At 29.3% G+C, this 27,764-nt stretch overlaps 1 protein-coding gene across 1 annotated transcript in view; it reads left to right on the forward strand.

The window, feature by feature from the left end:
- Window positions 1–27,764, forward strand: part of LOC111633882 (DNA ligase 1-like) — an 88,623-nt gene that overhangs the window by 24,631 nt on the left and 36,228 nt on the right. The window contains exons 6-8 of the mRNA XM_023378524.1: window positions 8,201–8,320; window positions 8,953–9,092; window positions 26,385–26,493. Coding sequence (XP_023234292.1) covers window positions 8,201–8,320; window positions 8,953–9,092; window positions 26,385–26,493 — 369 coding nt within the window. The remainder of the gene's footprint in view (window positions 1–8,200; window positions 8,321–8,952; window positions 9,093–26,384; window positions 26,494–27,764) is intronic.

Here is a 27,764-nt window from a genome sequence, read left to right on the forward strand (position 1 = left end):
CCGAAAAGGTTCACACTGGCCGTATTGCTGCTCGGAGTAATGACATTTGCCTAAGTCATTTTAGAAACATTTTAAAAAGTAGGCAAAGCCAAACCTCTTTGGATAGATATTTTACTAAGCGACCTCTATCCAGTGAAAGTGCTGGTGGAAGTGAAGGAAAGAAAGCAAAAAACAGTGAATAAAAAATTAAAATTTATATATATATAACAACACTAATTTTTTAAATCTTTTCTAAGTTATTTTTAAGTTATTGTTACATTATGTTATGTAAATTAAGTTTTAGTATCATTTCCCCTCTTCCTCTCCTTTGCCACCAGTTTACACCTCCACTGTGGTCTATCCTCAAAGGTAAAGAGCAAATAAAACTACATTTTCTTTATCAATTATTATTCTATTATGGTTATTTATACATTTACAACTACAAAATGCGTTTTTTCAGTGATTTCCTTACTATAGTTATTTTTTTAATGTACTACTTAGCTTTAATTTGAGTATGCTTTTTGTGTTGGAACAAATTATTTGGTTTTAATGTAATCGTATGGGGAAAAATGATTCACCTTACGACATTTTTGTGATACGATCTCAGTTTCGGAACGGATTAATTTCATATCCTGAGGTACCACTGTACTGTATTTGTGAGTATACAGTATACATACATACATGTACTTGTGTATGCTAAACTATAAGCTACTGGAGACGAAAGAGCCGGAGATGAAATGCTTTGGGAACGAACTGTCCATACCCCAATAATAGAGAGAGCCCTCAGACAGTATGCATAACACAACTTGAATAAGTATTGCAACTACTTATAAATGATTACTCTGTTAGCATCAAGGCAATTGCTAATGACCTCCATATGAATTGAGGCATAGTGTAGAGTGTTAAATAACTACTCACCACACCACGTTAGAACCTGATGCAGAGTCCAGAAGGGGTTCGAAAACGTTTGGTTTTTCAATGTTACCACACCGTGGTTTTGTTTGTATAATTTTTTAAGTGTAGTGTGTTATCCATGAGAGCAATTTCTATCTATATTATCCATTCACATACAAGCAAGCATTGAAGACTATTCTGTACTATAATCTTATTTCTTATTATTGTTTTATTTAATTTACAGGTAAATTAAATAAAACAATAATTTTATAATCTGTGAAACTGATTTGCAGTATCCTTAAAGCCAGTTTAATAAGTCCTATTAATAGAAAATACATACCAGTGGACGAAATAAGATTATAATAAATTAAGGACATTGAGGCATATTAATTTAACCACAGTTTTTTAATATCCTGTACTAATTGAATATTCTAATTGGTTTCTTTGCTAAAACAGACAACCCTCAGAATTTCCTAAAACTGTGATGTTTAGCAGTTGTTTTAGCAGAGCAGATGTTTATCAAAAAACTTCTCACTCAAAAAACAGCCATGTTTGGGCATATGATGACCTATAGAGTCAGAGATGCAGAATATTCTCAGGGACCTAAAATTTTCCTGAAAATTATAGACTAACATGCACTCAAAATAAAACAGTTTATGATTAAATTTACAGTCGACCCCCCCTATAAGATCATAGATACGTTCCATTCTTTAGGAATCTGATTTCTTACGAGTCCTTCCAATCACAGCCCGACACGTGTCAAGTTTACGAACTATGGCTGATTGAAAGGTTTTCTTCCATAAAATTAATCGATTCTAGACTAATCCGACTCAACATTTCCAAAATACGTATATATTTTTTGGAAATAATCCGTATAAACTACGCTATAAACAAAAAATTGTAGGATTACTTACCGAGTGTGCACCATTCGACATCGCCATTGCTAAAGCTTGTTTTCGTCGTGGAACAGCTCAGCAAACAATGGCCGATTTCTAACAACTTATTTTTCTGCAAAAACTTCGTTGAACTTTGGAGACATCATTAATATAAATAATTTTAATCGCCATTGAATAAAAAATGTTTCTTTCACAAGAAATGTATAAAATTAGTGCTGTATTAGACTTACGGTACCTAATTTACATACTGTACAGACGATAATAAACTCAACTTACTAGCCTAAAATCTCCGTAGCATGTTGCCAGGCGGCGGAAAGCATATATATAATTATAATAAAGTTACAATAAATTAAGTTAATATATAATTATATATACAGTACCTAATTTATATATAATTAATATATAATTATATGTACAGTACCTAATTTATATATAATACTGTACAGTCGATAGCAAACTCAATTTAGCCGCTCTGTAGCGTGGCGCAGGGCGGAGGAAAATAGTTCGGCTGCCCGATGACGTTTTACGTAATTATAGAAGTTTTTTTTACCTTTTTGTACAGATACCGTCACAATTTTTTTGCAGTTTTATAGGAATCGTAATTATAGGAGGGGGTCTACTGTATAATTATTTCTAATGTGAGTTTGATGACTAGGAGGGGGGAATCAGTTAATTCCATGTTAGAATGGTCAAGGAATGCTCTGTATATGGGTGGTGATGGTGGAGACTCAGATACGAGGTGCCTTTACACACAAAAACTTGTTTATTGTGAATCAAAAGTTAATTTATATATTGCAAGTAAACAGTTCATTTCCATTGTTGCAATACTTGTAATGGTTTGACGTGAACGTTGTTCACATTCTCAATGGCTGTTGTGGCGACAGGTGATTGTAGAGAGATTGATGCAGTTGTTAGTTGACAATGAATAGATGACTGATAATGGCCCTGGGGTTAGTAACATTACTGAGTCCTTCAGGAGGTTTGGGAGACCGAATTTGGTTGCTTGTAGAGACACCAGTACTATCTGAAAAATAGCAATTTTGTTATTAAGATGACACAGATTTGTCATGGAACACAATTGGCAAAATTCTGGGTTTAGCTTTTTTCTCCAAATCTCACTTTTTGATTGGTCCTGATTTCCTTTCCTCACTTCCCGATTGGTCTCTCCTCTGTTTGAAAACTGAGAACTGTTCGGGTTGTGAGAAAGGTTTGTTTAGGATGGTCTACCTGAAACCATCCTTTGACTCTGATCAGATGTTGATGGAACTAAGAAACCTGTGCTCGTATTTTAGCCTGTTATTTCCTATCTTCTTACACCTTAGAATTTTAGCAATCCAGTACAATGTCTCTTGACTGTCAAACCTTCCCCTTTTCCCAATTTACTCCACTTCGATCTACTATGATACTACTGTATATGAACATCAATGTCAAAGTTCAATCTCTCCGGGTCGACCTTGCTCTATTATCAAACATGTGTACAAGCTTCCTCGAGACTCATTGTTTACCTTTGCATCGTGGTGTTTTGATTACTACATTTTTTTTTTCCTCTCTCACATAACCTTTGTTCTGTTTTATACTTTAACATTTTCTACGTATTTAACACAATTATCATGGTTTCAGACTCCGTCTGGAACCTCACACTATGTAGTTTGAAAAATTCAAATTAAATCATACAAATAATTAAATAAGTTTACTGTATAATTTACTGCACAACATTAAACTGATAATTTAAAACATTTTTACGTTAATTTAAAAAAATGCTTTAAGCTCCATTATCATAAGATAGCATATATAATTGTAAACTTCATGTAATATGTTTTTTAATGGAAATAAAAAGGAAGATCTAGCAATCACAACACTATACTCAGCAGAGACTTAAATAACACACAATCCTCACCAAGCACATTAATCTGCTGAGATTATTTATGAAAAGAAGATGTAGCATTGGTGACAATGTCACAGCAGGCTTTCAACAAGGCTATTTTTATGTTTAGATATAAACCAATTTGGCTGTAGGTAGGTGGTTAGGCTGCCATCTAATGATAAATTTAATAATTACAAGTAAATCTAAATTTAAAATAAAACTTTTTAAAATAAAATTTTCTGAGAGAAAAAAATTGCCCAGAATGGTACTCAAACCTGTAACTCCTACTTGCTGTGCAGATACATTGCCAGTTACTTGGACCCCTGTTCAATCTTTGCTTCTAGAGCTGTTAATTTAATTAGTTAAGTAATTAATAGTGAGTGCTAAATCCATCCTCAGTTGGTGATGTGAGTGATCAGTATTGTTATATCTAAATTAGTTAAGTAATAGCTCTGAAAGTGAGATTGGATTGGGGTATAGTTAGCATAACTAGCAACATATCTGCATGGTAAGCAGGAGTTGCACATTTGCATCCCACTTTGGGCTGATCTTATCTTTCAGAATATTCTAAATTCAAAATAAAAAATTAAGTTTATTTCAAATCATTAAGTTTTTTATTAGATGGCAGCCTAACCATCTAAGTATAGCCAAATTGCTTTATAGCTAATCATTTAATTACAACCTGATGAATAATCCAACATCTTGTTTGATATTAGTATATAATTTGATTTAAAAGTAGAGTTATGAAGGCATCTTGTACTAACATTAATAATTTATGTTAATTTTAGAATTATATTTATTGTATTTTATTGCATATAACCCTGTGATGGTGTATATATTCCACAGAAAATTGTTAGAACAAAAATAAAGTCTTTATATATGCTGTCTCATCATATTCCCTACGCTTGTGGGAGTACACATTGTTCCTTAGGTGCAATTTTGTAACTGCAATTTAAAATCAATGTATAACCCAGTGGCAGAGCAAGTCAAGTGGGGACCCCAAGCAGTAAAACTTTCGGAACCCTCAAACTCAAGTTAGAAAAAAATAGTTTTAAGAAAACGTGCATTAGTTATTAACAAAAAAGAAAAGTAATCAAAAATTTTATACCATAACACATTAAATGCATTTATTAAAAAATATATATATTTTACATGAATTTCCATTTTGTTTATTTCTTACAAATTCGTCAATTATTTTGGCAGTATCAATTCAATTTAAAATTTTTTACTCTATATACAGAATGGCCATATTATTTAATTTTTCTTCTCCCATAATATACCTTAAATAATTTTTTACATGCTTTAAAACAGAAAGTGATCTTTCTCCTGATGCATTAGATAAGGGAATTGTTTAAAAAAAATTTCAATAATATTTATTATACAGAAATGTTCAAGACATTTCTTTGGTGGCTTGATAGATGTCTGGTGTGGTTTTAATGGTGTACTCCTTTTCTTTTATAAATATTAAAAAATGGTCAAATTTATCTTCAAAAGTACAGTACAAACATCAGTGTCATTTTTGTAAATATCCTTCTTCAACTTTTTTATTGCATTCTTTTTTCTTCTATTGATAAATTCCAATTAAAAAAAAATATTTGAAAAGGCTCTACAACAACTTCCTACATCTTTTCCTTGAGATAGTTCTGCCTTGGTTTTATCACATATGACCTAAAATTAATTGACTATGAAATTTTCTCTTATTGTAAATTTATGTCCCAACTTCTTTGTTTTCATCATCAACAAACATTTTTCTCTTTTGTTATCTGCAAGTTTGCCCATCTTCTACATTAAATGATAGTCCTGATAAATCAGTTGCCTTTTTTCAACTTTTTCAAATTTTCCTTTGAAATGATTGATAAAATTATCTAATGACTTCAGTAGGATAGATCCTTTCAATAGTTTGAACTCCACTGATTGCAGCAATTGACTAGTAGTATTTATTCTTTGTAAAAAAAAAGTATTCCAAATCACTGTCATTAGGGTGGTTTTTCATATTTGTTCATTTTCTTTAGAAGTGAAGTTGTCTCCATTATGGTAACTGTTTTCTTCATCTGAATTACAAATTTTAGTTAAAGCCTCTTTTATATGGATGAAACCAAGTTTTATAGCTAATACAGCATCTGCTCTTACTGACTGTCTTGTATTAGAAACTCTTTTCATTGAGACAGAATTTCTGGTTAAAATTTTCCAATGATGATTTGACACAGAAAAAAATGTGAATAAATCTATCCATATCCATTAGGTGTGTTTATGTATATTATTACATTGACTATAATATTATTTGATATATACAAAAATTACATTTAAAACATGATTTGATATATGATAAAAATATATATTTGAACATAGAAAAAAATATTACATATATATAAAGTAAACATTATTCTAATATATAGTAAACTAAATAAAATGATGACCGAACAATTGAATAGAGAACAAAGAAACAAAAGTTACCTGCAAACAATTAACATTGTTGCTATGTGATTGCAAAAAGCAAAAGTGAATTTCAAAAATTCAAAAGAGTGACTTACGAGGGTAACGACCTTGGGCTCCGAAGGACCCCATTTGTATTCCGGGCCCCTGTGCAGCTGTTTAGTCCACTTATCGCTTAATCTGCTGCTGGTATAAACTGCACCATTACATGACCCACAACCCCTTTTATACTGTCTTTTAACCCTATGTGCACTAGATAGCCAGATTTACCATTCCATTTGGTATGAGAATGCCAGGTTTGCTGAGAACCAGTTTTTTTTTTTCCCCTTCTTCTTCTTCCAAAAATCAACTCAAATCATCTGTTCACTATATTTCACTAGCAACAAAATAATTAATTTTATTATAGATAAATTTGGCTTATACATGATAGAAAGTAAGTTATGGATTAGTTTATTTTACTTAAATATTGCTTGTTTGTTTTACTTAAATATTGTTACATTCCAAAATACCTGCAAAGCATTATAAGGTTAGTGCAGTGTGTTTATAATTAATGCTTCGTTTATTGAATGGTTTTTATTATTTATTACTTAAACTGATTTTTTGAAAAAATATTTTATATTTTTATTTATTGTGCTTGATGATTTGGTATAATTTTTGCTATATCATTTTATTTTTAAAGTGTTTTTTAGAAGTTTTGATGTTTGTCTTTGCTCAATAATTCAGTGTTCATTTTTTGTGACAAAACTCCCCACCAATGTATTTGTCTTCAAAATAGAATTTTGTTTTATCAAATTATTCTTTTCTGCAACTTTTTTCAATACTGATTAATATATAGGTAATTAAACAATGATGATGATAAAGTATGTATTATATCAGATTAATTGTAAATTGTAAGCAAGTATTGTGCAGATACACAGAAAACAAATTAGTGCATTCTCACTAATCCAAACTAATTATTGTACAGATTACTAAAACAGTTTAGATTAGTACAAAATAATGTACAAACTGCATTTTAAATTTATTATATAAATAAAACAAGATGTACTTTCTTCTGGGCCAAATCTAAATATGTGAATTTGAAACTAAATATAACTTATAAAAGAAGTATAATATGGAGATAAGATTGAATTGTATCTCTCTTATTTGCATATATGAATGTATTATATATACAGTAATATTTAATTATATGATCGAACAAGAATTAAGAATTTAAAAAAAAACCTAAAAATAAATGTAAGCAGAAGAGAATAATACAAAATATATTAGAATATTTTTAGTTTCTTTACTTGAAAAGTGTAATGAACTGAATCTGGCTGGCAAAGGCTGGTGTCATTTTTATTCAGTGTGTTCATTGCATTCCATTGCCTGGTGCTACAAGGGTTGCTTTGCATGAGATTGTAAACATGTTTGAAGAATTTGGAATAGAAAGGGTTAAACACCAATAATAACCTCCAGGTTATATGCACAAAAATACAGTGTAATAATTCAGAATATTCTGGAAGAAAGGGTGTCTAAATTATATTTTACTATAGTGTATACAGGTGTATCTGCTTGTTGTAATCACTTTGGAACTTGCTTATTTTGATGACCTTAGACCAGGGGTCGGCAACCTTTTGAGTCGGAAGAGCCAAAATTACAATTTACAAAATTTCAAAGTTTTTAAAGAGCCACAAAATTTTTTCTTGCCAACAATAAATAGTACTTGCATAAATAAAGTTTTTTGATAAAAAAAACTAATCTATTTATTCATAAGAAAAAATATCTNTAAAAATGTACAAAATATAAATAATTTTCATGCATATTTTACATAGAGTACTAGTTCTAATTTAATTTAAATCTAATCGTAATTGGTCACATAATCATGTAGTAAAAATCAAATGACAAATTTATTGAAATGACCTCAAAATAAGAAAAATGATACAGAAAATAAACAATGCATTTTTATGTATTTTGTGTCAAAAAAAAGGTGCATTCCAGGCATATGTTAGTCTAAATGAAACTTGTGTTTTCTCACTGAAAATCTAGACTTTTAGACACTACCTTGGATGATTTACTTGCTTGAATTTGAACTTGAAAATTTTGAGCTATCTTTGTAAACTTTATTAGTTATAATTAATGGTAAATTAATCAATAGGTTCTTTTTAAAATGTGTCAATGCATCAGGAAAGCAAAACATATTCTTACCACTGTTTTAAAATCCAAAATGGACTTTGGCCAGGAACATGTTTGTAAAATAATTTGTTCAACCGCAGAGGTAAGTAAATAATTTATACTAATATAATAATACAGTAATTTTAAAAGTAATGCCAATACAGTAATTAATCCTTGAAATTTTACATTTGAACAAAGTTGAATTAAATTTTAATGTTTCAAAAGTAAAGAAAGGTGTTTTTATTTTGTTCATGCTATTCCATATAATTAATTCTGTTTATAGTCTTCTGTCATTGCTTTCATGACTATTAAAATTTAATATATCATTGTAATTTTAGCCAGCTCAGAGGCCAAAATGATTAGGGTTGCCGAATACGGGTGGAATATGTTTTGGAGTTTTGAACATGAAAACATGGGTTAAATTCTACCTCTATTGATTTCTTTACTTTTGAAGATGTCGGCATCCCTTCCTCCGAGTTTTCAAAAATCTCAGAGGATAAATTAGTAAAAATAAATTACCAATTATTTTTTAATTGGGTTATTTACGGGAGGGCAAATTCTATGGCTGTTTAGAGCTGAGCTGTATTGTTTAATAAACATAAATTTAAACTTAAAGTATGTGATTATTTATTCAATTCGTTACATTAGAACTTTCTTATGACATTTTGTCATTAACAGAACAGGTTATTGTTTGTTTTCTCCATGTTCTGTGATGGTAAATATTTCTCTTTGCAGAAATTTCGTATTCACATGAATGGCAGGGGCCACAAAATGAAAATGGAAACCCTGCTGGTGCTTCAGCGGGAGAGGGCACAAGCATTGGAGGCCAGAATGAAAGCCTCGCATCATATGCGGATGATAGACATAAGGGACAGGTATTAAATGCTGATTACTGAAATCATGGTGTGATTTTTTATGAAATCTGTGGTTTGTGTTTTACCTACCACTCCTTTTTATAACATTACAATTTGACTTCTTGAGCTCTATATTTGCTCATATTCAGTGTGCTTTATTTTTAAATTTATAAAAAGTTTGTTTGGCACACCTATTAATGTATTTAAATTGATGCCTGTGATTGATAACCCCTGCTTTTATTTAATATTTTATTTTTCATCTTTTAAACAGATTATTTCAAATGCCTGCTCATTTGCAGGAATGAACAGAAATCAGTAAATTTTATGAAGATTTATGTTTGTAATTTTAGTGAAGCTCAATTGTAAGAGCAGAAGAAAAGAAGGGGAACAGAGATAATTACAGTTCATAAATATCAGGCATATTTTGAATGTCTTTAATCTTATTGTAGATTTTATGAAATGTAAATTGTCTATTGCTTCTCCCATGTTATATCTGAAGCATTTTTTTTCTGTTATCCTGTCCGATTTGATAGAATTCTTTTCCGAATTAAAACCTACTTACTCTTACGAAGAGAGAGAAGGAAATTTTAATCACAATTTTGTGATTGATTGATTTTTATTTTTGGACTTTTGTTGTTGTTAAATAACATAAAAATTATTTACAATTCAAAATTTATTATATATAATTTTTTTTTAAATAAAAGTACAAAATAATTTTATTTTTGTCATTAATAAATTAAATTTATTAACAAAAAGGTTTTTTTTATTTAAATATGATTAAAATATTTGAATTTTATTTTTTGGAATGATATTTGGAAGGTTGCTAAAATATTATTTATTTTTTTGAAATAACAACACATTTGTTCAATAAAAAATTAAAAGGAAATATATAAAACAAGAATTGGTTTGAAATTATTTAAATTAATGAGTGAAGTTTTTGATAATGCTAATGCTTTTATTTAATATTGAAAGTACAGTGAAAATTTTAATATAATGAATTTCCTTGATCCATAGAAATTCATTAAATAAAAAACATTTTCAAGGAAAAGGTTACGTAAACTTTAATAAATTTTTAAAATACTTTTCACTGTATTTGCATATTATTATAAAATATTTTCAGTTTCATGTAATCACAACTGTTAAGACTAAACAGCAGTCATAAAAATCATTCTTGAAATAATATATATTAATACTCTCACATCATAGTTTTTGTTTCTATCAAAATAAATAAACATTCAAGTTATGTGATATGAAAATAATTTTTACTGCAATGAACAGAGAAATATTTGGTTTAATGGAGTTCAAAAAAAAGTAGAACATGTGAACACAAGTTCTAGTTCTTGTTAACTTACATTCATCATCAGGAATTAAAGGGTCTTCAGGTACAGTTACTGCATTTAAAGTATTACAACTATGTTGTTATTCGAATGAGAAAATAGAGAAATAATTCATTATTATGAAACTCAAAAATATAAATTTTAGAATATATATGTGAAATATAATTAGGTTAGCATTGAATTGAGTAAAGAAATAGTAAAAAGATAAATTTAAAAGTATTTTTCATGGAGCATCAAAAATAAATAAATTGTTATTAGCATTCAGAATGTAAATCTAATTCAATGGTTCCCAAAGTGGATGCTACTGCCCCTTAGGGATGGTGAGTAAACCTAGAGGGGCAAAAAGAAACAAGATGGTAGCAGGAAGCGCTGGAGTCAAGGTCTTGACCAAACAGTGACCACAGGTAAGGGTGGGGTCACTGACAACACAACCTTTCTCTTTCCTCTGTTAAAATGGGTAAGAAGAAGCATTGCATTTAATGGTTTCCAGGTGTGGAGAACAATGTACGGTAAGGACACAAAGTGTGAGGTTCCTAGAAAAGTTTTTCTAAGGGTATTTCCAAGTCTTTCTCACACAAGAGAAAATGGGTTAGGAGGCATTGGGTATAAGTTTATGGAACCAAGGGAGCAGTGGCTCTAAAAAATTTGGGAATTATTGATCTAAGTGCTAGAACTAGAACTTCTTAGTTTCTGTTTTGTTTTTTAAACTCCATTAAAATAAAAAATTTTTGTTTTTGATAATGGTTTCATATTGTTAAATTATAAGTATCTATTAAATTTAAGTAATTGTGTGTTGATACAGATGTCTAAATATGCTGAAATTTGAAGTCTTTATTAAATAAAGTTATTATTTGAATATATTTATAAATAAATGTGTTTTAATTATAAAAATATTGAAAATTTATAAAAGGAATATGATGAATATTGAACTTTAATGATTGTATAATAGGTAATATTTTATTTAAAACAGATTATAAATGAATACTATTAAATATTTATGGTATACATAATTTAATTTATTCATAATGCTTTTTATAAATATAAAATATTTCATTCTTCATATAGTTTTACAGTTAAAGAAAATATAATATAAAATTTCATAGTGTTTAATTGCTCTCAGGTATGAAAATTATAAACATATTTAGATTTTAGTTTTCAATAGAGTTTAGATGCTAAATATAAATTTAAAAGGTATTTATCATCATTATTGTAATTAAAGAAAGCATATATATAAATATAAAGGTATGTTAGTAGCACAAAATAATTTGTTTTAATTTTGATATTTATTTTCTTTTTATATAAACAAGTGTATGTAATTAGATTATAACTTTAGAAACTTATTTATATATAAAAATTGGAACATTGTTTTAGAAAGATATAAGGTAGCAATATAATTATTTATATTAGTGTCCTTTCTATTATTTTTTCTGGATCCAGCACTGAAGAGAGATAAGTAAAAATGAAATGAGAAATATTTCTAATATCTATATTTGGTCAAGATTGAATCTCTATTTACCTGATGATTGATTTATCTCAATTGTCTGGATGTGTAGTGAATGTTTTAATGATATTCTCATAATTCTAATGTTTGAAAAGTCTTGAATTACAGCCTGCATAATCAGAAAATGGCCATCTATTATTGGAAATTTTTTATTGAAAACAGAAATGCTTCTGTATTATCTCTTCTTTGTTGTTCCAATAATTTTTAAAATAAGTTTTTCAACTTAATTTTTAATTTAAACTGATGAAATTTTTGAGAGTGCACTAATGAATGCTGTGGAGGAAGAGGAGGGTATTTTGAACATTTGGTTAACTTTTAAAAAATTTATACTCTTTTATAAGTAAGATATCTTAATTTCAATAATTGTATAATTACTTTCCGGGATATTTGAAATAATTGCTAAAATGTTGCATATAACTGAAGAATGGTTCATTCTTAGAATGGATGTCCAAGGAACTGCCTGGTGGGGATCTTAATGAAACAAATATTTTATTAGTACAGGATAGTATAAGTATAGTCAGCATAATTTTAGCTGTCACCTTCTTAAGAATGATGGTGTGGAGGAATAAAAAAATGAATAAGGCAAAGATTCTTTCTACAGTAGATGCATTGAATAAAAATATATATTCATAATTTGAAGTTTAGACTATTTACAAAAAGTCATAATTAACTTTTGAGTCCATCATGATCCTATTAAAGGATAATGATGGACTCAAAAGTTAATTATGACTTTTTGTAAATAGTCTAAACTTCAAATTATGAAGAAATAAATCCTGAGTTATTACAAGAATTGTAAAATTATATATATATGTAAATACTTGTTGCCTTATTGCAGTGTTTTTCAACCTTCTTGAATATGCGACCCCTTTACAAGTTAAAAAATTCTGGCGACCCCCTAGGGCCATATTAAAACTATATCAGTGATTTTAAAAACTATGTATTTAATTTTCTCTCTGTTGAGACAAATTATTGTTGATTAAAGTGAAAATTTCAGAAGAATCGACAATAACTTAACACACATAAAGTATGAAACTTTTTTTAATTATAACATTGGGCACATACATACTCANTTTTTTTTTTTTTTTTTTTTTTTTTTTTTTTTTTTTTTTTTTTTTTTTTTTTTTTTTTTTTTTTTTTTTTGTTTAGGATCAGAATTTTCAGCTTCTACGTTTCTACTTTTTATTTCTGTTTGCAGATCAGCTTAACACTTTTTCCGCCATCATTTTCTGGGGTGGGCCATAATTCTTGCTGAAATTGTAGTTTTTTTTATGTAGTATAGGACCTACAAACACTTGTCTTTTTCTTTTACCTGCGACCCCCCCGTGTAAGGCTTCGCGACCCACTTGGGGGTCGCGACCCACAGGTTGAAAAACACTGCCTTATTGCATACAATTATATGGAATAAGGCAACTTGGATGGAGATTCATTGAGGAATAAATGATATGCAATATGTAACATGAATTTTTTGTAGTACATTCTTGAGTCGAGCAATTCTCATCTGAAACGTCAAAGAGAATGTTGTCACTGAGATAAAATATGTTGCATTCGACTGGATAGCCTGAGCTTTTCCAGGAAAAGCATATCATGTTGACAAAGATGGAAGCTTATAATTGATTCCAAATCAATGCATGAAGGGTCACAATCATTTTTTGATCATGGAAAACTTCAGGTAAATTGTCCAGAATGACTCATTCAGAGAAGTGCTTTTAAAAATCTTTCCACTGATGGAAGAAATGGACATCAAGAGGTTGAAGAAACAATGTTGATACTTCAGATAGAATTTGTCTCTATTCCTTTTTCATTGATCAAAAACAAATCATGTGTGTTATGATAAGAAAATGAATCAATAAGATATGCTTTGTCCCTGACTGACTTGCTTCAAATATTGGTCAATCCATTGCTTCAGAATATTTTAATCTACATTTCCTGATCTACTGCAGGTAAGAAAAAGACCAGGAATTCTTGAATGCATGGGATGAAAAATCTGTGAGGCTCTGTAGAACAGTCATCAGATAAGGCAGTAACTCTCCAGCTTTTTCTGCTTGAATTCTTGCACCCAGTAATTGGAAGCTATAAATTCTTTAAGTTGAATTTTCTGGCTTCTTTCAAAGTTCATTGCTTAATATATCTATCATGAATTGTAATCAAATTTGCTCTGGCAGTTGTAAGCATTGTCTAGCATTGGGAAGAAATTTCTTTGGTATTTGATTAGTTCCCATTTTTTCTCAATGTTTTCTAAAATTTGTGATGCACTTATCATGTTTAATTTTCCTAAACATGTGTTGAACAGACTAAAAGACTGGCCTTGATCTTTATAGTTTAATACAAAAATCAATGTAATCAAGATTGAATGTATTACTTGGAGTTTAAAAAGTATCAAAAGCAACTGTAAACTCATTTTCTTCTTTTGATGGATCAAAAACAAGTTTATATCATCTAATTCATAATTATTAACTTTCTCAATCTTCTTTATGAGAGAGAAAATTGTTTGAGACAACCTTTTGCTTGGTTGCCTCTAGAGATAGTTATGATACACTGATTTGCCAAAGTGCCTTGATGGATGATCCACAAGAAAAACTAATTATCAAACTTGTAAACATTATATCAGAATAAATGGTAAAGTGCCAAAACAAGATGATCTCTGCTGATATACAGCAGAAAACTGGCATCTTTTTGTTTGTGATGGAAGAACAAACAACCTGTGCTCTAGTAGTTATTCACTCAGGTTGCAACTAAAGCTGTGTTAACTAATCTTATGTTATCTTGTACTAATACAGCATGTACTGTACATGTTTTCCTAAATCCCATCAGGCAGTTCTTGGACACCCCTTGTTAGGCATATGACCTCTGGGACTTTTTATTTATGACTCTCAACTTGTTTTGTACTGCTATCTGTAAAAAATAACATGAAATAGAAACTCCCTTCATTTTGCTAATAAACGTATTTAGACTTATTCACTTTTTCACTGGAGAAGAGTTAATAGGCAAGTATTTTCACCATTCTTGCTTCTAAATTCATTAAGTTTTATTATTATTATTATTATTGATTCGCTTACAAGATTCCTTGGAATGTTTGGTTGATCAAAATACTCTTGATTCTTTACATATGTTAAAATATATATTCTACGAAATTTTTTTTTATTTCTCTTCTGACATAATTTAGAAAAGAAGTTCTATGTACAAATTAATATGTAACTGGTAAAGGAGAAAATAAAGATCATCTTGGCTTGGCTGGATATAAACAATCTGCAATTTGACAATTTCTGAAATTGGATTACCTTACTTTTTTCTTTTAATATACATTCTTCAGATACTAAGAGAACATGTTTAGTGTCCATCATAAATTGAACTGGTTAACATTGAGGTAGCTTTGTGATAGAGGATGAGATCTGGTATTTTAAATGAAGTTACCTGTAAAAATTTGAAGAATCTGACTCAGGCCTGTGACTGTATTCTGATCACTAATCTTGTCTCTGAGATATAAGATGAAACTTGCTTTCTGTAGATAGTATTAGTTTAATTCTTATGCAAAGTAAAGCACAAAATCTCTTCTTCTGATGTCAGCGTCTGGAAAGATTTGTTTTACATATTCAGGTTTGTCTGCGTGTACATTATTTTTTAANGTACAAATTAATATGTAACTGGTAAAGGAGAAAATAAAGATCATCTTGGCTTGGCTGGATATAAACAATCTGCAATTTGACAATTTCTGAAATTGGATTACCTTACTTTTTTCTTTTAATATACATTCTTCAGATACTAAGAGAACATGTTTAGTGTCCATCATAAATTGAACTGGTTAACATTGAGGTAGCTTTGTGATAGAGGATGAGATCTGGTATTTTAAATGAAGTTACCTGTAAAAATTTGAAGAATCTGACTCAGGCCTGTGACTGTATTCTGATCACTAATCTTGTCTCTGAGATATAAGATGAAACTTGCTTTCTGTAGATAGTATTAGTTTAATTCTTATGCAAAGTAAAGCACAAAATCTCTTCTTCTGATGTCAGCGTCTGGAAAGATTTGTTTTACATATTCAGGTTTGTCTGCGTGTACATTATTTTTTAATTTCAACCAATAACACTATAGTGTGGAATAGGAATTATATATTGATTGTTTCCTAGTTTTAATCCATAATTTGTTGGTATATGAAGTAAAAGCGAAAATATGTTTTTACACCTCCAAAAAAGTATCAATAGGGTTTTTGATATTAATTAATCAATTATTCTCATTGTGTATATTTTTTTATTTAAAAAATAAGTGCTAAAGAATTGATTTTATTTAAATTGAGTGATAAAATAATGTTGTTTGATATGAAATAATAAATAAAAATGTCGCAAATTAACAAAAAGTAATACAAAACTGCCTAATTGAACTTTTGTTGTGATACAACATGCCTTATTTCATATTGCCATTTACAGAAATTAAGTACATTATTAGAATTTTATCTATGTTTTACGTTATTATTTTGTTTAGTGCCTATTATTACTGCAAAACAAAGTTTGTTTGAAAGAAAACACTCAATGGCACTTGAAAGCAGAAAAATAATAAATGAAGTTGAGCAGTACAATAAACAATTTTCCTGTCAAAAACTTTCCAAACTAATTTCATATGGATTAGGTTGATTAATGCTTGATAAAACAACACCTTAATACTTATAAAATGGTTCTGTATTTTGTTACTGTTACTGAACAATGAGATTTGGTAATAGTAATTAATGTAACTTTTTTAAGTGGAATGAAATAATATTAAAAATGTACAAAATATAAATAATTTTCATGCATATTTTACATAGAGTACTAGTTCTAATTTAATTTAAATCTAATCGTAATTGGTCACATAATCATGTAGTAAAAATCAAATGACAAATTTATTGAAATGACCTCAAAATAAGAAAAATGATACAGAAAATAAACAATGCATTTTTATGTATTTTGTGTCAAAAAAAAGGTGCATTCCAGGCATATGTTAGTCTAAATGAAACTTGTGTTTTCTCACTGAAAATCTAGACTTTTAGACACTACCTTGGATGATTTACTTGCTTGAATTTGAACTTGAAAATTTTGAGCTATCTTTGTAAACTTTATTAGTTATAATTAATGGTAAATTAATCAATAGGTTCTTTTTAAAATGTGTCAATGCATCAGGAAAGCAAAACATATTCTTACCACTGTTTTAAAATCCAAAATGGACTTTGGCAAGGAACATGTTTGTAAAATAAGACAAAAATGCAAACTGAAACAAAATATTATTATTATTATTATTTTCTAAATTTTCTGGCAAAGCTGTACATAAAATCAAGTAAAAAAATAACTCTTACTTACAACCTCATAACCAGAGTGTATGTGTAATACTTCATTAAACATTTTCGACGCCCCCTTCAGGGCTCTTCCTCAGGCTTTTTTGATAAATACTGAGCTGGACGTTGAAATTCGAACACTTTCTTTTGATTCGTTTACTTTTCGAATCATCGTACATGGTAGCCTTTGAGCCAATTTAAAACGAAAAAGAAAAGAGCGATGTTTTGCTTACAGAGCATGCGCGCTGCAGTACTTCCGACGTAAACTTTAAAAAGATATCATCCAGCAGGAACTGCCATGCTGTTGAAAGGGCTATCTCTTCTTTAAAATTGATGCATGTTGTGTTGCGTCCTGCTCTAAATATCTCCATAGCTTCCAACCATTTAAGATGTTCGGGGTGGGTGGTAGTGAGGATAATGTGCGCCGCGTCAAAGTCTGCCGTGATGTCCCTATCGGTCGCATATGTTGAGAGAGCTGTAGTAGTTCCGTTGTGTTGTATGTCAGCCTTATGTTCTTTAATCCTAATCCCCAGTGAACGTCTGGTTGAACCAATGTAAACCATTTCTCAGTCGAACCTGTGGTATGTGAGCAGGATGGTATAAATTCCATGTAATTTGACTGGGTTCGGTGGGTCTTCTCCATTACGTAGTATTTGGAAGATGGTTTGGCATCTTCTGTAGGTTATATTGACCTGACGTCTCCCGGTTTTCTCTTTATACAACGATTTTAACTGCGGATTGAATGTGATGGGCATCCTTTCTATATTTTCTTCTTCAATCTGTATTTGTCTTTGTGTCCGGTTGTCTGCTTCCTGGCTATTCTATATCGTTTATACAATCCCCATACGAAGAAAATATAGAAAGGATGCCCATCACATTCAATCCGCAGTTAAAATCGTTGTATAAAGAGAAAACCGGGAGACGTCAGGTCAATATAACCTACAGAAGATGCCAAACCATCTTCCAAATACTACGTAATGGAGAAGACCCACCGAACCCAGTCAAATTACATGGAATTTATACCATCCTGCTCACATACCACAGGTTCGACTGAGAAATGGTTTACATTGGTTCAACCAGACGTTCACTGGGGATTAGGATTAAAGAACATAAGGCTGACATACAACACAACGGAACTACTACAGCTCTCTCAACATATGCGACCGATAGGGACATCACGGCAGACTTTGACGCGGCGCACATTATCCTCACTACCACCCACCCCGAACATCTTAAATGGTTGGAAGCTATGGAGATATTTAGAGCAGGACGCAACACAACATGCATCAATTTTAAAGAAGAGATAGCCCTTTCAACAGCATGGCAGTTCCTGCTGGATGATATCTTTTTAAAGTTTACGTCGGAAGTACTGCAGCGCGCATGCTCTGTAAGCAAAACATCGCTCTTTTCTTTTTCGTTTTAAATTGGCTCAAAGGTTACCATGTATGATGATTTGAAAAGTAAACGAATCAAAAGAAAGTGTTCGAATTTCAACGTCCAGCTCAGTATTTATCAAAAAAGCCTGAGGAAGAGCCCAGAAGGGGCGTCGAAAACGTTAGCTGAAGTATTATACATACACTCCGGTTACGAGGTTGTAAGAGTTATTTTTAGTACATTCCGGTGTGTGGAGAAGAATAAATAAAATCAAGTATAAAAAGTCTTTCTTTTTACATACTGAAAAATTTTCTAACCAACCAATAAGAGACATGTCCACTATGACATTTGCTGTAGTCATAAGATGATATTTTGTGTATAAACATCTCTAAGTCCAATGTTATTAATCAAAGCCAAATGATTACCATAATGAATCAATTCATTACATCAATTGTTTGGCTTTGGTAATAAAAATAAACATCTTAAAGTCCAATGTTATTAATCAAAGCCAAATGATTGCCATAATGAATCAGGCTATTTTACTGCTACTATTAATAATTAAATTCTGAGTAATTTGGTACTAGAGGTAACATAGGTGCTATTTTTTATTAAATTTAACAATTATAATTAAATTAATATTTATTACTTAAAATTTAATTATTAATAGTAGCAGTAAAGTAGTCCAATTCATTACAGCGATAGTTTGGCTTTGATGATATCTCAATTTGAAAAAATGGGAGATATTCTTCCTTGACACACTTAAGAACTAAAAGATATTTAAATCTAAATTTGTTGTAAGAGCATATTCAAGATTATTAGTTTTGTATTTTTCTTTGCTGTTCAATATTAGTTTTGTCAATCATATTAACTGTAGTCCATGTATCAGTATGTCATTAGACCTAAATCATGTATCTTACATTTTATCTTTCTGTTTATATTTTTTTCTTTAATTTCAATATGTAACTGGTTCAGACACTATTATTTTCTATGAATTATTACATTCACAGACTCCAAAAATATTAGCCAATCAACAACTTTATTTTACTCAGTTACATTTTGGAAATTACAATATTTCCCTCCTATGTGGGTTTTCTTTCATACAAGCTAAACAAGACACAAACACTTTTTCAATACTCTAGTAAATGTACAATGAATGCATTAAATTTAGTTATAACTAAAAATTTTTAAACATCTACCTCACACAATTTTTCAATATTCCAATAGTTTTTTACTAATTTCCATTGATAAATTCATTTTTTCCTATTTTTTTAAAAACATTATTGTTTAAATAATTGATTTTCCTGTTGTCAACTCCTCTCTCTTGTAATCTGGACTTGAAACTAGCCAGACCCAATAGGTTTTGGATGCAATTAAACAGCATTTAATAAATTTTGTATCAAATCCAACTAGAGTGTTGTCAGGACTCTTACTGCTTAACTTTTGTGATCTGATAAGAACTAGTATGATCAGCAAAAGCTGTCTTAATGCCTTTAATTGTAAATATATTGCATGTGTTAATTTAGTTGCCTTTATGTTCTTATATTTCACTTTATTATATTATTTTCGACTTGGGACTTATCATATTATTAGGACAATTATACTGGCGTGTCAGTTATTTGCAAAAAGAGGAGTTATTAATCAGAAAAATAAAAATTTATTTTTCACCTGTGTCCCTGTACACATAATACACACGATATTCGTGCTTTGGACCATTATTCAGCAGGTTTATCACGACAACATTCTAAAACAATATATATAACAATTAAAAAATTATATTACAATATTCTAAAAACCCAACAATAAAATAGCAAACTTACAATTTTCTTGCAGTCAATTACATCAAAATATGCACAATACATATTTAGAAGAATTGCCATTATAACATTGTTTAAATTCATATTTCTGTATTAAGAAAATTTTTATATAATTTTTTTTTTAAATTTACAGATCTTAAAATTACCTACAAAAAAGATTTCAACTTACTTAACTATCCTTTGTTCATTTGAACAAATAAATTACCCATCACCTATCACTTCATATCCTATTTAAACCCCTTTGCCTATTACTGTCGTCATGGATTATACTCTGTCACGAATGGTGATTGTTGATTTTATTACTTTGTTTTTTTATGTGAATATGTTCATATAATTGACGTTTAAACTTGTTACTTTCTTTCTTTTTTTCTTTATTTTAATTGTGTTTAAATTTATTTCACATCCATTGTTGTGCAATGTTCCACCACTGCAGAATTGCATAATTTCCCTTTATCGCCTGTATATGTTCCTGTATGCATAGTTTTAATTTCCGTTTGGTTTCACCTATATACATTTTTCTTGATTTACAATTACAATCAAAAGAATAAACTACTGCTTTATTTACTTCAATTATATTAGGTTTTTTATTTGACTTGTGATATAAATATTTCTTGAATAAATTGTTTTTTCGGGTATTAAATTTATTTTTCCACTTAAAACTTTTTTAACTCTTTCAAATAATTTTGGTATATAAATTAAATTTATACATTTTTTATCTTTATCAAATATTTTATATCTATATCCGTCAATTGTTATCCAATGTAGCCATTTTTCAAATAGATTTTTTGGGTAGCTATTAAATAGGAACATTTTAATAATTTGTTCTATTTCTATTTGTTGATTTGTAAAATTCTCATATTAATTGTAATATATTTTAAAAAAATTTGTTTGTCAATAAAAGCAGCCATTAAATTGAAAGTAATTTATAAAGCAGACTTTAACTCCTTACAACTGTAGTCTAATTTGCTTTACAAATTACAAATCTTTTCTTTAGATATTAATTGTGTAATACTTTTTTTTCATTGTTACTGTACTGTAATATGGATAATAGTTTTGTTTTTATTACTTTGTATTATTAATGTTCAATAGTTTATTTTATAGTAAACTAGCTTACCTGTCGCGCAAGAAGAAACGAAATTCAAGCAAACTCGTTATAATAAAATTCAATTTACATTTCATCATTTTTATTGAAACTTATTATTATTATATTATTATTACTCATTTTCATCGGGAAAACATTTCAAAGTGTCATTTCAATTCCGTTTATTTATTGGAGTGGTTGTGGATACACAATATTTTTTGTTTTTTCATCTGGTGCATACACAAATAAATCAGAAGGTTTTCTGACGAGTGAGCTAGCCACATACAGTTGTCCATGCAAGAAGCATGGATTCTCCAAATCTAGCCTACACGCTTGCAGCGATTGTCAGAAGTGCGATATTCCCCATTTTTATATATTTTTTTTAATNGTTAAGCTAAGAATATCCTTATAAAACTGCTTATTGTAATCAGATTTTCAATTATAGTTATCAGATTTTCATTTCATCTTCATTCTTATCAATAGGCATTTTAACTTGTTGAACCTGATTATTTGAAAAAACGTGACTGATAAATGAAAACGCATATATTCATAAAACATTATTTTATATAATAATTCTCATATACTGATATATTGTTAAATCAAAGCATTCTTTTAGTTTTATTTCCAAAATAGTGATTTATTGTTAATCAATAAGGCATTTTGTTGGCTGTACACTTACTTTTTATGAATATGAGTAATTTTTCCAGCATTTAAGGTCTTATTATTCATTTGTCTAGATTTAGTGTCTCTTTAGAGAATAGTGAAATTGTTGAACAATCCTTACTTGGTAAGATCTGTTTTTAGTTTTCTATAAAACACTCCCAAGATCATTTCCATGGAAAATTGATGACAGAAATATAAAGAGATTACTGTATTAGTCATAAAACAGTTATGTAACAACATAAATAAGTGTCATGCCCTATAGTTCCATAGTTCCAAAGAATTTTCTGCTATATCTTTGGCTTTTATTAATACAGAAGTGTTTCTAGAGTACAGAAAATGCAATTTATATATATGTATATTTTAATAATTGATTATTAAAATTTGGCAAAGGGGGTCCCTAGATAGGTAAAATAGGCGAATTTCCTCCTACAACTTCGGTTATTGTTAGGGATACAGTTAAGGTTTTAACAAAGTTCATGCGAATACATAATTAACAAAAAATAGTTGAAATAAAGTGATTAAACAAAAAATTATTACAAATATTGTAAATAACAGTTCACAAATGCATATATAGAGAGATTTTTTGGGGGGGGAATGGTCTTCACAATTTGAAATCGATTGAACTCACAATGAAATGCTCTTATACATGCGTACCATCTATTGTAGGATAAATGTACTATGCCAGAAATCTTTGTGGGAGTATATTAAACAACTTCCCAAAGTTTCATGGCAATCGGATAAATGGTGTGGTAATGCATGAAGGACATACAGACAGGCAGACATACATTCATTTTTATATATATAGATTAAATTATATATAACTTTTTCTGATAGAATGTTTATTTGGATTCTGTTCTAATTTCAGAGTTTTAAATTTTGAAAAATGAAATTATTTGTATTTTTTTAAGTTATTTATTTTACAATTTAGTATTGAATTTTAAGTTTATGACTTTTTCTCTCATCTACATTAACGTGCAGGATTCATTATGGTAATTATTTTGTAATGTAAAATTTTGGAAGAATTTTCATACAACAGTTCATAAAGTTAGTTTGATTGTAAAAACTTTTTTCAAAATAAACTGTTTATAAAGAACATTGAAATAACTTCAAAACTTCAAAAACATTTTTATTCTGAATATAATCTTGTATTTAAAATGCTTTGAAGAAAGATAATTAAAAACTCTTATTGCAGGATTATATTTCTCACAATTTTACATCTGTCTTACTTTCCTCTTGAATTGTCATCATATTGAAAAATTTCATTATACTAAATAAAGATGCAAGAAAATGCTTGTTTAAGGCTAATGAAAAGTTTTTCAACTTCCCTACAGACATCATTAGCTTCCCTCACTGTTCTATAACATTTATCACGACTAATGATGGCTGCAACAAAGACAAAAGCTTTTTGATATATTCTAACCCAATGGTATCAAATTTTGTACACTTTGATTATTGCACTGCGTTATGTGTATTTATGTATTACTTTGTTCTTATAATAATAATAATAGTAAATAGCAAATATATAGTGAATTTTACTTAATACAATATACAGATATATTTGATGTATTGTGCTTCAGATTTCATTAATTGATAATGTGATATACAGTCAGTCCTCAACTTCTGTAAATTCAACTTAACTAAAATTTTGTTTGAACTCCATCATAAAAAATTTATAGAAAATCATGCGTACATTAATGATTTTTGCATCCTTGTATCTGCATTCTGTAGAAAATAAATGCAGGATTTGACTGGGTTGTCAAAACTATGTGAATGGAATATCTCTATAAGCCAAGTGTTAAAAAGTACAGTCATACAACATTTATTGTGTGTATATTGTAATTCATTTCTGTTTTAAATTAAGCACGCTTTTGTGTAATTTTTACTTTCCCAGATGTTACATATAACAGAGGAAAAGTATGGCAATCAGTGAAAAATGACCCCCCCAAGATTTTTACATTTTTGGACTAGGGACACCTTGAAACATGAAGAAATGCCAAAAAAAATTGGGGTAATTCTGTATGTATGGATTTTAGTGTATGTGTATGTGGGGCATGATTTTGTTCACCCTTTTTGAATCTTAATAACTCCCATGCTTTTTGTTGAAAATTTCTGAAATTTTGCAGGGATGTTTGCTTATTAGGAGGATTAATGCTTAAATTTTGGTGGTTAAATGTTGAAGGGGTGAGGAGATGATGGAAGTCATGTGTATCTCCAGTAGGGTTGGACTTAATGACTATTTTACTCGTTATTAGCATTTACAATTTTTTTTATAGAATTCATCCTTACGCTCAAAATGAAGGTTTTTGCCATTTTATTAGGTAACCAAAAAAGTTCTGTCGTTTTTTGTGAAACTACAAAGTTTAAAGAATGTTACATGCAATACACAATAGATGACACTAAAATTCCAGCAATATGTTAATCAAGATTTAATGCTGACTCACCTTATATAAACAGAAGTATAAAGGTTATCTTTTAATATTATAAAAATTGACTTGAAGATGAGTACTCCAAACTCTGTAATTCATGCTTGTATGTTGTATGAGTTTAAACTTGGAACAAGTGCTGTGCAAATGGCTCAAAAAATATGCCAAGCTTTTGGACAAGGTTCTGTTAGCACTCACACCACCCAAAGATAGTTTACAAAATTTTCTTCCGGCAATGAGTCGCTTAAAGATGCGCCATGAGAATGATGTTGAATTACAGGCTGCAATCGAAGAATATTCTGCTCAAACTTGTCAGATGTTAGCACAAAGGTTCTCCGTAAGTGATGAAACTGTCCGTTTACATTTGCATTGTCTTGGGAAAGTTTACAAGCTCAGTAAATGGATACTTCATCAATTGGCACCTGCCAATATTGTGCATATGGTGGACTGCAAATGGAATTGTTCACTATGAACTTATACCATCTGGCCAGACTATTACTGCTAATGTCTACAGTGACCAACTGCATTGAGTTCACCAATCACTTTTGAAAAAACCACCAGCTTTAGTGAACCATAAAGGCGTTCTTTTCCTACACAATAATGCTATAGACATCATGTTGCGCGTGTGACCTCTGACACAATTCAGACCCTTGGATGGGAACCTCTTTTGCACCCTCCTTATTTCCCTGACATTAGCCCTTCTGACTATCACCTATTTTTAAGCCTAGATAATCATCTGCGAAATTGACAGTTTAGAAATAGAGAGGTTATAGAAACGGAATTAGGGAAGTTTTTCAACTCTAAAAATCGTGACTTTTATAAAAATGGAATTTATAAGCTTGTTTCCCGTTGGGAACAGGTTATTGAATGTGAGGGTGGTTATTTTGATGAATAAATTGTGTTATTTCCTATACATTTTTATGTTTGTTTTCTTTCAACAAAAAACGACAGAACTTTTTTGGTTACCTGATATAATAGTTGAAAATATAAAGTTTTTTTAATAAAATATGATAACATATGGTGCCACCAAAATTTTAAATATTGCTGGGAAAGTTGAGTAACTCGTTGCTGATTTATTTTCTTGTGCACAAGATAACAAAAAAAAATTGAATTTTATGTCTTTTTCTCCTAACTAATCTTTATCTCATCTATTTACATCTTGTTGAATATTTCTCTCTAGCTTCAGTCTAGTTCAATATGTATAGTTGTGAGTGCTGCATAAGCATTTAGAGAAATTCCAGTTTGTGTAAAATTGAACTTGAACAAAGTTTCATGCTCTTACATAAGATGGGGAGTGATTGTATATGAATTGATGAATATCTTTTACATTATTATTTTATTAAAGAAGATAGTTTATCATAAATAAGCAAATCAGTACTTTTTTGAACAGTGCACTTTAATTTGTATTGAGAGTTTATAATTATCATTATCTGAATAATTATTAAGAATTGTAAATGAATTAATTTATAATGAAGTATTTATTTATCTAAAAGTTTTTTGTCAAAAATGTAAGTATTTCAGTGCTGTTTTCTATTTTTTTCTTTTTTTTTTATTGCTTGACGTTTTCAATATATTTTTGTACTATTTTATTAAACATAATATTAAATTACAGATGATTTTAAAATGTTTTTTTTTTAAATTAATTATTTATATAACTTTTAAGTTGATATTATGTAATTATTGCAGAAATTTTAAATGGCCAAACAACTTTTTATTCAAAACAAAAATTGTAATAAGTGTGAATTTATAAAATTCACACAGAAATTTTAAAATATTATTTACATTTAAATATATTATAATATGAATTTTTATTCTTTTTAGTTCCAAAGGAGGGACAGGAAAGGGTAAGAAAAATCAAAACTGGTGTACAGTTTGTGAATGTCCGTTTGTTGGAAATTTCTTGTCCCATCGTCGTACTAAAGAACATCGGGTAATTGATTGTCTCTAGTTTAAAAAGATAACTTTTTTACAATGTTTTCATAATTGTAGCTGAGCAAAAACTGTAAAAAAATATTAGCTGAGGTTATTTAAAACTGTTTGGTATGCCTAGGCCCTTGTAATATACACTGCAATTTAACCACCCAACTATTTAAAACTGAACATTATTAGGTTACATTTGCTTCCTAAGATATAGACTGAGAAAAAGTGACAGTATTTTACTTATTTTAAAGACAAAATAATCAATATTTGTCCAGCTCTTATTTGGTATTTAGTATTTTTCAAAACTAAGTTATACTTTACATATTTAACACTGTTAACCAGAAAGGTATAGTTCGTGTCACTGTCTACAGGAGAAACAGAGATGTGTGCTAGGGAGCCCAAGGTGAAGACCCATCCCATATTGAGAGTGATGAAGGAACATTCGAAAATACTAATACAGACTAGTCAAATTTAAACTTATTGGAACCATTGACTTTTAATTTGGCGCTGCAATATGGTTGTGAAAGAAGTGCCATGAAAGCAGGGAACAACTTAGTAATTTCAAATGGAACTCCTAATCATTTTATATTTCTGTATTCTTTATTAAAAATAATAAACTTTTATTGAGAAAATTTTCTAAAAAGAAAATGGCAATTTAAAAAGTTATGAGCATATGTATATATACATTTTGAATGGTTAACAGTCTAATAAAAATCCAAATTCTATGAGGTTTCTTAAAGGATCAATTTTCGTTCCAAAAACCAACTATGTTTCAAGAATGAATTGTGCTCAAGTTGAAAAAAATAAAGGAACAGAAATTAATTAGCTCATAAAGTTGCATTTTTTTTATTAGACCATTATCTTTCAAAATGTACTGTACGGTACAGTCGACAGCAAAAGTAAACTGTCAGCTGAATTTAGAATATATTATTTTATAGATACATATGCATGGTGCATTTCAGATCGTTCACATTTATTTATTTTTATGAAGAATTTTACTTATTGTATCAAATATATCTTAAAATACAGTAGAACCTCGATTATTTGCCCTAATTGGGGACTGGGGTTGGTCGGATAATTGAAAAGTCAGATAACCGAAAAGTATGAAAAAATCCATTATTAGTGTAGTATATTATTATATCCCATGTAATTAGTATATTAGTATATTACTATATCGCTATTAACCTATTTTGCATTGAATTTTCATTGATGTTAAGCCTAACAAAAATTTTTTAAAATAATAATCGTCGCTATTGTATCGTTAAAAATTAGAAAATTAAG

The sequence above is a fragment of the Centruroides sculpturatus genome, unplaced genomic scaffold (genome assembly GCF_000671375.1).
Source record: "Centruroides sculpturatus isolate CEXI.00-Female unplaced genomic scaffold, Cexi_2.0 scaffold800, whole genome shotgun sequence".
In the NCBI taxonomy this organism is placed as follows: domain Eukaryota; kingdom Metazoa; phylum Arthropoda; class Arachnida; order Scorpiones; family Buthidae; genus Centruroides; species Centruroides sculpturatus.